This window comes from Bombina bombina, chromosome 2, assembly GCF_027579735.1.
Source record: "Bombina bombina isolate aBomBom1 chromosome 2, aBomBom1.pri, whole genome shotgun sequence".
Taxonomy (NCBI): Eukaryota; Metazoa; Chordata; class Amphibia; order Anura; family Bombinatoridae; genus Bombina; species Bombina bombina.
Window position 1 is genome coordinate 1,089,178,624 of NC_069500.1, and position 16,600 is coordinate 1,089,195,223.

The following is a 16,600-nucleotide window of genomic DNA, read 5'->3' on the forward strand; positions in this document are numbered from 1 at the left end:
CACTTTAATTCCCAAGCTTGTATCTTAACTTGATCAATGAATGTACAACTAGGAGCTCTTACACTCACCCTTTATGCCAAGTCAGGCAGATTATGTCTGTGCCTCCCAGCTGTGTGATATAGCAAAGCTCCCAATTGCCATGTGTTTTTGCGGGAGAGCCCTGTTTGGAAGCTCTGACCTGCTGTCTCTAACTTTATATCAATATACTGTTTAATACAGAAAACAGGGGACCACAGAAAATCATCACTGTCTGGCCATGTCACCAAACAATGCCCCTGGAACACCTCACCATGCACATAGCACAACCTGACTCTACCCTTAGGTCACATTGATTCTAGGAGTTATACTACAATGATGCATATTGTAAGCTGTCTAGGGATTATTTCGCTGTAAGCTTTCTGTATCAGTCTGCATTTCTTGCCTTTATTGCATCCCTTGTATAGTGCTGCATAATCTGTTAGTGTAATACAAATAAAAATAATAATAGCAAGCATATGACTTTGATTCTAGCCTGCTCCACTATCACTCTCCATTTACATAACAGGAGTCATATGTATGTTAGCTATTCATACAGTATATATGGTAATGTGTTTAGTATTATACTGGCCTAAATTCAAACTGCTCTTTCAAATGATGGTCTTGGAGTAGTACCACACAGCAGATGTTTTAAAAATAAAGTAGAAAAAACATATGGGGATTTGCTTGTGAATGCGTCATTAAATGTCCAATTTTAAAAAAATCTGTTGTGTAAAGATCCGTAATAAAGTTTATTTTCTAGTAGTCAAGACCCTCTCTCAAAAAAGATATCAATTTTGTCTGTATAGCCAGGTGATCACTGTGTTAACAGTGAACACCTTGTGAAAAATCAAATCTATAGTATAACCCCCAAAAGCCTGTGCGGGACCCTAATTTACCCGTTGCTACCCTTGGTGACAATTTAGTAAGGTAATAAAAGTAACAGCAGTGGTCACTGGGGCATTTTCAATATTATTTACTAAAATTTAAGCAAAAAGTATATAGCTCGCAGCTCTCTGACAACTGCTTGTCAGGTAAGTGAGGTTAATAAAAATACATTCATTCAACTTCTTCTTGCAAGACAGTAAAGGTTAGTATTGGAACTTGATATATACTTTTCTTTCTTTCTTTTTATATATATATATATATATATATATATATATATATATATATATATATATATATATATATATATAGCAGTTTTGTGTCCCTTTTAGTATTTGATAGAAAAAAGAATGTGAGCAACTTGCACTGTCTATTACTGTATTTCACAAGCAATGAGAGAGGTAATCAAGGTAACAGAATAGGCACACATTCCCTGATATCCTCTAGGAGGCGCTATACAAGGTGAGAAAGATACGTGTATATAAAGTACTAATATACATAGAGAGATAAAATGCACAAAAACAAGAGGTTATCTGTATTAATATGATCTCAGAGTGCAAAAGTGTGGAATATTACCACCATATAAAGTCAGCATCGGGATAGAGTCCAGATAATATCAGCTGGCTGGAGATCCTCCAGAATCTGGATCGGTATGCTTGGTGTTCACGGTGTCACAGAGGCAGCTCTCTAACAACATCCCATGGAAGGCAATCTGTTAGAAAAGAACAATAGATAGAGGCGCCAATGGTGCAGATCAATGGTGGATCTTATAAACTTCTGACAAGGGACGAACACAGGGTACTCACTTGTAGAAAAGGCAATCAGTTATGCCTATAGAGACAGGCTGGATTTCTACAGCAGTCCAGCTAGCTGATCCAGGGGAACTCCAAGGTGCAGGGGGTCATCAAACCCAATGTATATACCAGCAGTGTATGAGAGCAGGATACTGGGGTCAGGGATTCTCACCCTGATAGTAGCGTAGCATAAAACTATACACAACACATAGAGTTGGTAAAGTTGAAAACAAATTTATTATAAAAAGTTCTAAAAATACACAACTCATGTTTGTGCCAATAAAAGTTTTGGCAAGCAGAGAAACAGTGCAACGCGTTTCTCAGTTAAACTGTTTCCTCAGGCATGTTTCTTATCTGTTACTTTCATCCTTATATAGGGCTACGCTACTAACAACCCCATTCTCCCACCCCCAACAATAAAGATCACAGGACCAATCAGGACCCTTCGTTTGTACACACCCACCCTGCTGCAATGTTATTTATAGTTGATATATAACTAATAAACCATTTTATAAATGTTTATTATTGTCCTTACAGTGTGTTCAAACAGTGTGTGTAAAGTCAATACTTCTGTTATAATATTGTCAATATTTTAGCTTGTATTACATATAATTGCCATTGTTCGTAAAAGCTGCATCCTAATAGGTGTAAAAATCTGTCAATCAAATGTCCTCTAAAAGGACCGTTTGTGGAGCCATTTACGCCTGCCCAAACCATCACGTAGACTACTCTATGGTCCATTCACTTCTTTCACCGCTATAGTGTGGCGGCCAAGTTGTGAAAAAGCAGAAATCATTCTGATATTATACACATACACGTTCTTTATGGAAAACGATCATTAATATCACTCCTTTCACACTTAGTTATATAGGAGGAAGTTTCACATTTGTTCTCACATTGATATCATCAGTGAAGTCTTGCACACCTAACTGATGTCAGTCCCACTAAGCCTCACATCATGCAGTCACCTTATTGCTTTCAGGGTCGCTTTGTGTGTTAGACATCAACGTCACAAGGCCAGATGTAGTATAATATAACTTTATTTCTATTTTGAGTGTTGTGTAGAAATGGCCGTCAACACTTGGCCCTGTTTAGCGATCACGAAAATATAGATACTGGGAGGCTTATGATAACCATATGTTTCTTTGTTTGTTTACATATATGACGTAATTTTTGTCACTTTCTATTAGGACCTGCCGGGCTTGACTATAAAGATCATTCTAAAGACAGCTTCCCCGGCAGTACACGTTTCAGTATTGGTCCAATTACGGGTGTTCCCGTAGCTTGCTTCTTATTGGCCGCCACACTATATGGTTGGACCATAGAGTAGTCGACGTGATGGTTTGGGCAGACGCAAATGGCTCCACAAACGGTCCTTTTAGAGGACATTTGATTGACAGATTTTTACACCTATTAGGATGCAGCTTTTACGAACAATGACAATTATATGCAATGCAAGCTAAAATATTGACAATATTATAACAGAAGTATTGACTTTACACACACTGTTTGAACACACTGTAGGGACAATAATAAATGTTTTATTAGTTATATATCAACTATAAATAACATTGCAGCAGGGTGGGTGTGTACAAACGAAGGGTCCTGATTGGTCCTGTGATCTTTATTGTTGGGGGTGGGAGAATGGGGTTGTTAGTAGCGTAGCCCTATATAAGGATGAAAGTAACAGATGAGAAACATGCCTGAGGAAACAGTTTTACTGAGAAACGCGTTGTACTGTTTCTCTGCTTGCCAAAACTTTTATTGGCACAAACATGAGTTGTGTATTTTTAGAACTTTTTATAATAAATTTGTTTTTAACTTTACCAACTCTATGTGTTGTGTATAGTTTTATTCTACGCTACTATCAGGGTGAGAATCCCTGACCCCAGTATCCTGCTCTCATACCCTGCTGGTATATACATTGGGTTTGATGACCCCCTGCACCTTGGAGTTACCCTGGATCAGCTAGCTGGACTGCTGTAGAAATCCAGCCTGTCTCTATAGGCATAACTGATTGCCTTTTATACAAGTGAGTACCCTGTGTTCTTCCCTTGTCAGAAGTTTATAAGATCCACCATTGATCTGCACCATTGGCGCCTCTATCTGTTGTTATTTTCTAACCTATTACTGTATAAGTTGTGTACATCTATAAAATAAAATAAGATTAATTGCATTGTGTCTACAGTTTGCACAAGTTGCAGTGTTTAGTTAGCTATACTGCATGTGTGCACAGACTATACTTGCAGACTATTATGAATGGTGTGCCTATATATGCAATATTACAAACGGACCCAGTGCCAGCCTCAAATGTTTAAACCAGGTTTGATTATTAACAGAAAATATTGACTGATCATAATAATAATATTATAAAGAAAATGCGTAAGATCAGATCCTTGCCCATGCAGCATCTCAGCTAATATCGTACCCATATTAGACTTCAGATCAGACCTTTGGCACTTACATCAAAGCTCGGAACCCGGGCCTGAATTCTTTGTCAGCCATTATCTGAGTATGCCCATATAGCTACCTGACTTCTCTCTGCTGCTTTGACTTCCTCTGTGCTTCATGTGTTGTTTTTCAAGCACTGTGTTTGAGGTACTTGCAGGGATGAGAATAAAAGAGCTGGGTCTGACTGTCAGCCACAGAGACAGAAAAAATGGGTATCAAAAGGCTATGCCACCTTTTGGGTCAGCACTCCAGTTGCTGTTAAAAATCACTCCAATTGTTGCACATTGGACCCATGCCATAGATTGCTGACCACTGCTATATATATTGTTTCAATCCTTCTTCTTTTTTCTGTATGCTTTCTAAGAGGGCCATGGATAGCAATGAAGTTGTGCTTCAAGGGACATATTAGGGGTATAAAAAAGTGCCCCTTTATTGCAAAGCATGTATCCCTTAGTAACTTGGTATTTAGCTATGTGCTTATTACCTTTGCTTTGGTTAAAAACACTCTAGAGAGCCGCAAAACATTGCTAGCCAATCAGCTGCAACACTTGTATGTAAACACCAATTACCCATTGTAAGTTTTAAATATTTATCAACCGACACAGTGTATGGTCTGGCACTAGGAAATGATCGCTCATAAACATTCCACCATTGACAGCTATGGGTTCGATACTTTATGCCTCTTATTCGCTGTAGCTCCCAGGCTATTTAGTGTACTTAAAGGAATGTGGATGTGCTTCACTGACGAGGCCAAATGAAGGCCTGAACAATCGTCTAGGGTTGCTGTGTTCCTTGTTCAGAGAGAAATCGCCTGATATTTTGGCACTGGACTGACTGTAATAGGCAGGGTCAGACTGCAGGAAAGCTTTACTCTGTGAAAAGCATTACTGGGCTAAGAAGAAGCAGAAGAAGAAGAACCCAGGTGTTAGCTGGTTATTATTATTATTCTTTATTTATAAAGTGCCAACAGATTCCGCAGCGCTGTTCATGGGTACAGAGATAAGTACAGCGGCTAAACATTACAATATAAGACAAAATTTAACAAACAAATACAGGGGGGTTTGATGGCCCTATTCCCATGGGAACTTACAATCTAGCTGGGTAGGAGGATGAGAAACAGGAGGTGGGGACTTCAAAGGTGAGAATGATGTTAGTGTGGAGTTAGATGATGGCAACTATTAGGTAAGTGAAATTAATTTGTTACTGAGTTGGATGATAGGCTTCCATGAACAAAAAGGTCTTTAGGGAGCATTTAAAGGAGGACAGGTTAGGGGAAAGTATGACAGCATGAAGTGCGTTCCAGAGCATTGGTGCCTCACAATAGAAGTCCTGCAGTCTAGCATGAGAGGACGTGATGGCAGAGGATGCAAGGAGCAGGTCATTGTTGGAGCTTAGGGGGTGGGCTGGAGTATATTTGTTGATGAGTGATGACAGGTAGGGTGGGGCAGCATTGGTAAGGGCTTTGTAGGTCAGGGTGAGAATTTTGAATTTAATTCCGCTGTGAATGGTGAGCCAGTGAAGGGATTCACAGAGAGGTGCAGCTGATACAGAGCATTGGGATAGTTGGATTAGCCTGGCAGAGGCAGTTAGGATGATTTAAGGGGGGGAGAGGCGAGAGAGAGGGAGGCCAGTTAGTAGTTTATTACAGTAGTCAAGTTGGGAAATTACAAGGGAGTGGATTAGCTATTTAGTAGTTTCAGTGCTCAGAAACGGACGAATTTTGGAGATATTGCGTAGGTGGTTGTGGCAGGATGAAGAGAGCAATTTAATGTGAGGAATAAAGGACAGATTTGAGTCAAGTGTGACTCCAAGGCAGATGACTTGGGGAGATGGGGAGATTGTGGTGCCGCCAACAGTAATAGAAAAGTTAGAAACTGAAGTAGAATTAGAGCGGGGATTAGAAGTAGCTCAGTCTTGGACATGTTTATTTTTAGTTGATGAGAGGCCATCCATCAAGAAATGCCAGATAAGCAGTCGCTGATGTGAGAAAGGACAGATGGAGAGAGTGCAGGGGTAGATAGGTAGATCTGAGTATCATCAGCATAGAGGTGATAGTTGAAGCCATAGCTGTTGATCAGTTTACCCAGTGAAGAAGTGTAAATAGAGAAGAGTAGAGGACCCAGAACAGAGCCTTGAGGTACTCCAACAGACAAAGGCATTGGAGAGGAGTCACCATCAAAAGAGACAGAAAAGGACCTGTTAGAGAGATAAGAGTGGATCCAGGAGAGGGCAATATCACAGAGCCCAAGAAAGCTGAGAGTCCGTAGGAGGAGGAGATGGTCAACGGTGTCAAAGGCAGCAGAGAGGTCAAGTAAGATGAGTAGTAGCCGTTGTTTTTAGCTGAAAGGAGATCTTTAGTAACCTTGATGAAGGCAGTCTCAGTTAAGTGTTGGGGATGGAAGCCACATTGCAGGGGATCAAGCAATGAGTTGGAGGACAGGAAGTGGGTAAGGCGATCAAAAACTAGTTTTTCAAGGACTTTTGAAGCTAGCAGAAGCAGTGATATGGGGCTGTAGTTTGCAGGAGAATTAGGGTCTAGGGAGAGTTTTTTTGAGGATGAGGGGGGGACCTTTGCATGTTTAAAGGAAGATGGGAATGGTTGTTCTTTTCTGAGAGTGTGCTTTTTTCTGTGTGTATTATGTGTGTAAGTAGTCTGGCTAGGGGCAGTCTGAAGCCAGTAAGAACAAGGTATGTTTAAGTTAAAATATGCATGATGCCATCTGTGTCCATCTGAATGACACATGATTTGGAATTATAGTAACATGAAAATAAGGTATTGCTACAGAGAGCTAGTTTGAGAGTTACGTTTACTACTAACATACCATAACAAGCCATAAGATACATTTGCTTTTTCACTTTTACATTTTTAAAAAGTATTAACTGTTCTAGAGAAAATATTTACACAGTCTTTTTCTGACATTCCTAGAACACAAGCTGTTATCTTGCTTTATAGGTATGCAAGGGGATGTTATCTTTGCATTGGGATGGAAAAGCACATTATTTTTACAATGTTCCTTAATGTCTTGAAATATATTTTATAGAGTTCATACACTTTTCTTGGTATGAATAGAATGACGTGTGTACACACAGTTGTGTAGTTTGTTATTGCTGTTTTACGTGAGTTTGAAACAACAACCAGTTGCCAGGCTAACTTTAACCTGTCAGATCCTTAGCGACAGCTCTATTGCCACTAGTAATACCCCCCCCCCCCTCTCTACAGCATTTACCTTAGCAGCTTGACTTAAAGCTTTGGATCTCAAAGTATACTTGGTAATGGGGAAGTCTCCCCCAGAGCAAATTACTGCTCATTCTACCAGAGCAGTTGCCTCTTGGACTTTATAAGGAATGTACTTGGTCCTTATTTTTGGTAGGAAAGTTCTGCAGGTTGCTGGCACTCTTTAGTTCCTTTACCATCATTAAAGGGACACTGAACCCAATTTTTATTTGATTCAGATAGCGCATGCAATTTTAAGCAACTTTCTAATTTACTCCTATTATCAATTGTTCTTTGTTCTCTTGCTATTTTATTTGAAAAAGAGAGCATCTAAGCTAAGGAGCCAGCCAATTTTTGGTTCAGACTCGGGACAGCACTTGTTTATTGGTGGGTGAATTTATCCACCAATCAGCAAGAACAACCCAGGTTGTTAACCAAACATGGGTCGGCATTTAAACTTACATTCTTGCTTTTCAAATAAAGATACCAAGAGAATGAAGAAAATTTGATAATAGGAGTAAATTAGAAAATTGCTTAAAATTGCATGCTCTATCTCAGGAGTGGGCAGACTTTTGTAAGGCAAGAGCTACCTCTAATTTTATTCCAAGGGACGTGGTCACCTAACTAAAAAAAAACACACCAGTCGCTGACTGAAAATTGTATTTTTGCCTCAAATAGGACCTGCTGGGTGAAAATTGTATTTTTGGCACAAATAATATAGCTCTAAAAATCAGCCGTGCTCTTTACTTATTGCGAGAGCTCTCTCTTTATGTCATGCTGGAACCATCAAGCAACCTTATCTGTGTACCGCGCCTGCATATGGATAAGTAGTCTCACAATCAAGACGACTCAAGTCTAGGGCTAGCGGTGTAGTCAAGCCTGGAACACATGGGAAACCCACAGCTCCGGTACAACGATGACAATAAACTATTCTCAGCCAATCATAGACAGACTCATTCTACAAAGTAATTTTATTGGCTGGACGCCATGTCAGGTTGATTAGGGGGCAGGTCCGGTTGGCTGCTCTCCATCCATCCGCTACTAGCTGAAGACTACTGCAAATAGTTGGGACAGTGACAGCGGCAGGACCTGCAAGCACTGTACCGCCTTACACAGCAACCAGAGACTGATATAGCAGCAACAGCACTGACCGGCACAATTTGGTGACAACAAATTCTTGGGACAGAAAGCTGCAGAAACTAGCACAAAGTATAGCCAATATTAGTGTGTCAGAGAAAGTATCAGAGAGCAACATCAAAGCCTGGTACAGAGTAAGTAAAAGAACCTGACGGGGGGGGGTAACAGACCCTGGGAAAAAAACAACACCAGGCCATTCACCCAGCAGAGCCAGGTGACAAGTAACGGAGGACAGAACTAGAACGTAGCAGCAGAATATCAGACAGAGCAGGACCTGGAACTGCCAAACCCAGGGATACCGAGCAGCATCTCAGCCTAGATGTGTGAGAAATGTTTCTCTTATTATGCAGACTTTTGAAATCTTTCAGGCGGTCACCTCAAAATTCCCTTGCGGTCCACTGGTAGACTGCGATATACCTCTTGCCCATCCGTGCTCTATCTGAATCACGAAAAAAAATAAAAAAAATAATAATAATTGGGTTCAGTGTCCCTTTAACTGTTATCTTGCCCTATTTCATTGTGATCTTGTGGACTTCAGATCTTGGGTATAGGATCCCACATGTGATGGCTTTCGGACTCTCACTATCATATAAAAGCAAACAAAATGTATGCCCACCTTATAAATTCAATTCTTTCATTATGGTACCCACCCTTTCTTTTTGCACAGATGCCGGCAGTACCAGTTTTTATTTCACTTACCCTGCTTTATCTTTCCTACTTTTCTAAGTTTTCTCCTTTAGTGATCTTGGAAAAGTGCTATGTTGGGTGGTGCTTTGCCTCCTCTCAGTGCACTGAACTTTAGCCCACATGTAATGGCTTGTAGACTTTTCTCCATCTAAAATATACATTTTTAAGGTAAGAATACATTTTATTGTTTTTGTGCAAGAATATTTTGCACTGCTACAGTGCCATCAATTAAAAAAAGATTAATAGTCCCTGTTTTAAGATCCATTTCACATGCAAGCTTAGATTGTATTATTATTATTATTATTATTATTATTATTATTATTATTATTATTATTATTATTTATTTCTAAAATGCTAACTAATTCCACAGCACTGCATGGGTACAAAGATAAAAGTACAATGATTAGACAATATTTTTAAGAGACAGGACAAAATGTATCAAACAAATACAAAAGAAATTGAGGGCCCTATTCCTATGAGAACTTACAATCTATATAAGGGTAGGAGGGTGAGAAACAGGAGGTGGGGACTGCAAAGACTGCTTTCCACATGCTTATGTAAACCGCACTAGTAAACTTCACAAAAGTGACCGTCTTCCTTTATTATGGGGTCCCCTGTTGTAGAGCATCAGTGTCCACACTAGAATTCCTTTTCAAAGGCATGGGGGTAAGTTTATTTTCTAAACAATATATAGAAGCAGTGGAGGCTCCTCCATATGCGCACAGGCACACGTGAACCCCCAAAGACAAAAGGGGGAAAAAAAAAGATTTTTGGCTAAATAAAATATAATTTTTCCAATAGCCCCCCTATTGGAAAAATTATATTTAATTACTCACCAAAAAAGCAATCCAGACTATTTAGAAAAAAAAATGCTTTTTTTTTTTTTTTATGAACCGCACGTGCGGTAGTGTCTAGATGCCTGGCATAATTGCACTTTATTTAAAACAGCCTGCAGGCGCTGCTCTAAACCCAGCTCCTATACATCCCATATCGCACAGTTTAGCCTGTACGAGTGAGATGCAGACGTCATCCACTCCGGTCACCTGCCGGCAGGTTGACTAGGCTCCTCCCAAGCCGTAACAGTTTTAAATCAGAGCGTTGCCGCGGGTTACTGTGGCTGGCTGCTGAGCGGGAAAGGAGGCTGCGACTGCAAGGCAGGAGCTGTCAGAATGCAGCCAGTAACGCAGAGTACAGGTCAGTGCTGGAGTTGCAGTCTGCCTTATCGTTACAAGCTTAGTGTGGTAAAGAAGCTCATTGCTAGCCCTGTGCTGTTTAAGGTCCTGATCCGGGTTCTGAGTGTGGAATGCAGTGCCCTTGCACTGGACCATTTTATATTCTTAAAACATTCAGTGACCGCCTTTGACCCCTTTACCTGCCTCCAGTTGCTGGGAGGCTCCTTTCACATGTTATCACATAATTAACCCTTTAATTGGAAACACTCCACTAATTCCTCTGCCTGCCCCATTCACTGACCCGCCTCATTTCTTTGTAACCCTTCTCACTGCAACACCTCATGCTTTCATTAACCCCTCTGCCTGTCCAGTCTTTACTCAGTGTTGCACTTTATTTATATATCTCAACCCACACCTCAAAAACAGTTGACTACCCCAAATTGTTAGCCTTATACCTGCCCCAGAACATTCACAGTTCCTCTCTGTCTGTCCTCTCATTCACTAAACCTGTGTGTCTCCCCACTCACCCAGTCAATTCCTACACACTATCCTCTTTACCTTCGCTTTCCACATACTGGCCTCCTTATTTAAAACAGCCCTATAAGCAGAGCTTATGTTTCACCATTATATTTTATATTGCTATTTTAAATGCTGCAACATAGATAAGGATATTATTATATGATGCCATGTAAGCATATAAAGGTAAATAACTGGTATCACAGTTGTGTGTGTGTGTGTGTGTATATTTATGTATGTATGTGTGTGTGTGTATGTATATATATATATATATATATATATATATATATATATATATATATGAACCCCCATTTTAACCCTTTAAGGACACAGCTTTCAGTTTGCTCAATTGTTTTATGACAGAAAAATTCCGTCATATGTCCTTAAGAGGTTAATAACCCACAAGCCGCCACTGTATAGAAGCTAAAAACATACAATGAACTTATCTACAAACAATGCTTGAGGCACAGGGCTTGATAAATTCTGGTCTCGGATGAATGCAGCTAGATCCTACATTTGATATACATTTGTTAAGCCTTGTTTTACTATCACCACCCAAGTTGGATGGAGTATGGAGGCTTCCTGAATAAGAGGTTGGTGAGTCTGCCACCATGTTACGGATTGCCTTGTCTTGATGTCTTAAGAGATCTTTTAAGTCATATCCCTGTCTCATTTTAAACTGTAGAGGAAGTTACTATATTTGCACTAGCATCCAGTATCTACCTAGAGTATAGAAGAAGAGTTGTATCTGTGTAGTTCTACCAGTTGTATCTTTTACAGACTTTAGTTTTTGTTTTGACGTTTCTTCTCCAACAATGTTAAAGTGATAGTAAATCCTAGCATTTTTGAAACACTAGGATTTACCAGTGCTATAAATAAAAGGGTCTTTCAGTCATGAAGTATAAAAAAACAGAGTTAATACCGAGCTGAGAGCCTCCGTCCGCCCATGGCAAAATGGTATTTTTTCAATGAAGTGACATTTTCACCTCTTAGCCAATAGCATGCTTGCCATTCGGCATTATGCCATATGGTATGCGCTCTATTGGCTAAGAGGGGGAAATGTCACCTCATTGAGAAAATAGTTGTTTGCTGTGAGTTTGAGCTTTTAATGACTTTCAAATAGAGGATAAGATTTTTTTTTTTTAATCCTTTCTATTCACAAAGATCTAAGAAAACGCTGATAATTGATTTTTTCATACTTATTCTTTTTCATATTAAACTCTGTCTTGATATTATTTTTTGCAGATCTGTCCACAGCTCAAAGGAGGTTTGCCCATTCACTGCGAGAATTTAAATTTGAGTTTATTGGTGATGCAGAGACCGATGATGAGAGATGTATCGGTAAGCTGTGGCGCTTTATTTAGAGTACATTATTTTTCCATATGTGAATCCAGAGTAGTTGACACACATTTTCTATTGCAGATGCTTCTCTTCAGGAGTTTTCTACTTTTTTACGAAACCTTGAAGAGCAAAGAGAAATTATGGTGAGTTGCTAAATTTTCAGCATATCAGTGAAGCTTTTTATTGGGTCAATAACTTTGTGTTAAGTGGGGCACAAAATAAAGTTTATGCATGAAGCCCAATTTGTTCTTTCCTCTTCTATTTAAAGGGATAGGACAATCAAAATTTAAACTTGCATGATTTAGACAGAGCATGTAATTTGAAGACACTTTAAAATTAACTTCTATTTTCAAATGTACTTTTTTCTCCTAATCGTTTACTTCCGTCTTTTTAATTATTATCCATATGGTTTTGAGAACACCCCTGTTTGAATTTTAAAATTGTGTGTTGCTGGCTCCTTCAAATTATTCCTGGCTTCTAAATTTGAAAATAAATAAATAAATGTCAGCCTCTTACTTAACATTGTTTTTTTCCTTTTTTGAATATCTGTCTGGGAGCATTAGTAAATTATTACTCTCTTTTGGTGTCTGTAAGTGAAAAGAAATTAATTTCTACTGTAGGTGTCAGTTTCATGGAAAGAGTTAATCACTGACCTTGCATTGCCTTTTTCTAGCTGTAGAGGCAATATTACTGCTTTGCAGTCCCATTGTGTCAGGCAGCACTGACTAGTATGAAGCTGGCTGAGACATTAGAGGTACTAGAGTGTTGATGGTTACATTGGAAAATTCCTGGTATTCCACCCAAAATGCAAAATCACCTGAAATTCTGAGATCTTATATTAAGCAGCGGTGCATTTTCTTTGCAGGAGATTCTGGACATTATATATAAATGATTTTATATATATATATATGGGGCTTGACCAATATTCATAGACTCGGTTCCTACAATTCTAGTTCTGGCCAACGTTTTTTTTCTACATACATATATATACTATATAAAATAATTATCTAGCTCTTAAAAAAATGTTTAACTGACTCTTCTGACTTTAACTGACTCTTCTGGTATTCTGTGTGGTTCCTATGTGTCAAATGAAATTATCAGGCTTCTACATTTTTAAAAGTTATCCCAAGTACATTCTATACTATTACTGGCCCATGTATGTATATGTGTGTGTATATGTATATGCATATGTGTGTGTATGTATGTATATGTAACGGGGTTTGGCCTAGGCCCACAATTACCCCTGTGGGTCTTTACCCCAGCTACCTCCATGTGCTCTGCAGGCTGATCCTGAGTCTCCGCTACCTGGGAGTTGGGGTACATGACTGTGGCAGTGCCTCCACCTGACTGGGCATCCAGGGCAAGAATGGGTTTCCCAGACAGGAACATAATAAATAACTACAACACACACAGTAATAACAGTAAAACAGTAGGAACATGTATTAAAGGATTATGGTAAATAAAAATAAGGCAAGAAATACAGTGGCTAACTAACACACCGACTCTCTCTAACCAGGCCCAGCACCCTCCCAAACCACCTGCGAACCCACCCTCAGACTTCACCCTAATGGCTGATGGGTACCAGTTGGTGCACAGAAATGTTGGGGCCCTTTAAGGTAATCCACATGCATTTAAACAGTTACAGCTCATAGGAAACTGCAATCCACAGGAAGAGCTGTTTATAAGTTTATGTGATGGACAGAATGCCCTGTCAGTATGACAAGGAGAGAGGATACTTCTTACCACTAAACAGGCTGAAAGAAAACTCCAAGGTCTGCCAGTCATTTACTTTGTCTGCATTCCTCTCCACAGCTCTCTCACAGGGTCAGACTGCAGCTGGCAGCAAACACTAAATCAGCAGAGGAATGCTGTTACTTTACAAGATGAAGTCTGCAGCTCTCTCACAGCCAGGCCTCACACACACCTTCACTGCTCTGACATGTCTGCTTCCTCCTGTGTCTTACACTCTTCTTTCAGTTTCACTTGATCACATGACCAACCAGTCTAATAGTTGCCTAGGCAACATCTCCTGCAGATTGTATACAGGTGCAAAAGTTCACAGGAAAATGTTCAACAGGAAGGGCTACATTCTCCCCCTCGTAAAATCCTTGCCTTCCACTGGCAAGGTTCCACCAAGAGGTAATTGAAAAAACAAAACATATAAATAATAATAAATGCACTAACAGTCCTATAAACAAATGTTAACTATCTTACAGTTTATTCTAGTACAGAGGGGTTCCAACATTCATAATGTCCGCAACCGCATACAGAAAATCAACCATTTTAGACTGTACCTGGGGCATATGTACATAACTGGGTTCTCCGACTTGATCGTAAGTAAGAACCCTGGGAGGCTGTCGTATTCTAGTACCCAGTCTCTGTTCTCTCTGAGGAAGTCCAGAATGTGCCTGGGAATCTTCAGCTCTGGCCACTTGGGTGGGGAGATCACCAGATGCTTGAGACCCTGGCTCTCCCATGATACAAGAGTCTCTTTTTGGGGTCCCAGGCACAAAGTTGGGGCTGTTGGGATTCAATGTAGAGGAGGCTAAGGGAGGAGAGGAAGGAAAGTGCTGTGTTTCCTCAGCAGGAGGAGACCACCATTGATCCTCAGCACTAAGAGCTTCTGGAGTCTCTACTGCCTCATTTTCAGGACTCTCCGTTGTGCTTTTCTCCCATTCACTACTACTCCCTTCCTCTTCATCGATATAGGCTATTGGTAGTAGATGGTTCCTATGCCAAGCTTTGATCCGGCCTTCTGGGCCTTTTATATTATACACTGGCAGCCCCTTTAGCTTAGACACAACTTCAAATACGGTATCCTTCCATCTGTCTGCTAATTTGTGTTTCCCAGGTACCCCTAGATTCCGGAGGAGAACCTTATCTCCCGCTTGGACTTCCCGATGCTTCACTTTGGTATCGTATCTTCTTTTGTTGCGTTCCTCCATTTTTGCCGCAGCTTGAGTGGCCAACTCGTAGGCACTGTGAAGGTTTTGTCTGAGGGTCCTCACATACTGGAAGTGAGAGTCTGACTTTGTCCCATCTGGGGACACCCCCAACCGGACATCTATCGGTAGTCTGGCTTCCCTTCCAAACATTAGGAAATAGGGTGAGAATCCTGTAGACTCATGCCTTGTGCAATTATATGCGTGGACCATGGCTTCTACATGCTTACTCCAGGACCGCTTCTCCACTTGTTTCAGAGTCCCGAGCATGTCTAGGAGTGTCCTATTAAAACGCTCAGGCTGGGCATCACCCTCAGGGTGGTAGGGTGTTGTTCTCGACTTGTGAACCTGCAACATATCCAACAGTTCTTTGATCAGCTTACTCTCAAAGTCTCTACCTTGATCAGAATGTATTCGATTGGGCAGACCGTAGTGCATAAAATATTTCTGCCAGAGGACCTTGGCTACGGTCACAGCCTTCTGGTCTTTAGTGGGAAAAGCCTGAGCGTATCTGGTGAAATGGTCTGTTACTACCAGAACATTCCCAATTCCGGTAGTATCATTCTCAATACATAGATAGTCCATGCACACAAGATCCAGGGGTCCTGTACTTCTCAGGTGGCCCATAGGGGCAGCTCTCACAGGCAGAGTCTTTCTCTGAATACATCTTCTGCAGGTCTTCACATAATGTTCAACATGTTCTCTCATGCGAGGCCAATAGAACCGGTCTTGTACCAGGCCATAGGTCTTGTCTACCCCAAGATGCCCATGTTGATCATGGAGGGCTCTTAGGACCATTCCCCGATATCTATGAGGTAACACTAGCTGCTTTCGACCAGGGTGGTCATGGTATTTTATAATTCTATAAAGGATTCCATCTTCTAGATGTAGTTTACTCCATTCTCTCCGGTACAAATCTCTTTGTCCAATGGGAAGGGAGCTCAGTAATTTAGGGTTCTTGGCTCTCATTGCCTTGAGGACTGTCCCTATATACCAGTCCTGTGACTGGGCTTTCTTCTTGTCTTCATTGGTTATGTGAGACCACTGTTGGAGCATTGCAGGAGCACAGAATACCTCTGGTACGGCTTCTGGGGAGTGACATATGGAGTCTATTCCTCTGAGTTCAGAGAACTCATCCTGCCTCTCAGCCACTACATATGTTTGGCACAGGGCTCCTACCCCAGGCACAGGGATTTCTTCCCATTCCTCCTTTTCTTCATGAGGAGGAAGTCCAGGTCTGCGGGACAGAGCATCCGCACTGACATTCTTAGGGCCTGGCTTGTATTTAAGGCTGAAACTATAGTTCGACAATGCTGCCAGCCACCTATGCCCTGTGGCATCCAGCTTTGCTGTTGTTTGAATATAAGTAAGCGGATTGTTATCCGTCCTTACCTCGAATGTTGCTCCATATAAATAGTCATGTAACTTGTCCACAATTGCCCACTT

The 16,600-nt window shown here is 40.6% G+C and overlaps 1 protein-coding gene across 3 annotated transcripts in view; it reads left to right on the top strand.

Moving 5' to 3' along the window:
* ARHGAP10 (Rho GTPase activating protein 10) overlaps window positions 1-16,600 on the top strand; it is a 784,460-nt gene that overhangs the window by 132,436 nt on the left and 635,424 nt on the right. For all 3 annotated transcript variants that reach the window (XM_053703724.1, XM_053703722.1, XM_053703725.1), the window contains exons 2-3: window positions 12,117-12,212; window positions 12,294-12,355. In XM_053703724.1, the coding sequence (XP_053559699.1) occupies window positions 12,117-12,212; window positions 12,294-12,355 (158 nt within the window). The remainder of the gene's footprint in view (window positions 1-12,116; window positions 12,213-12,293; window positions 12,356-16,600) is intronic.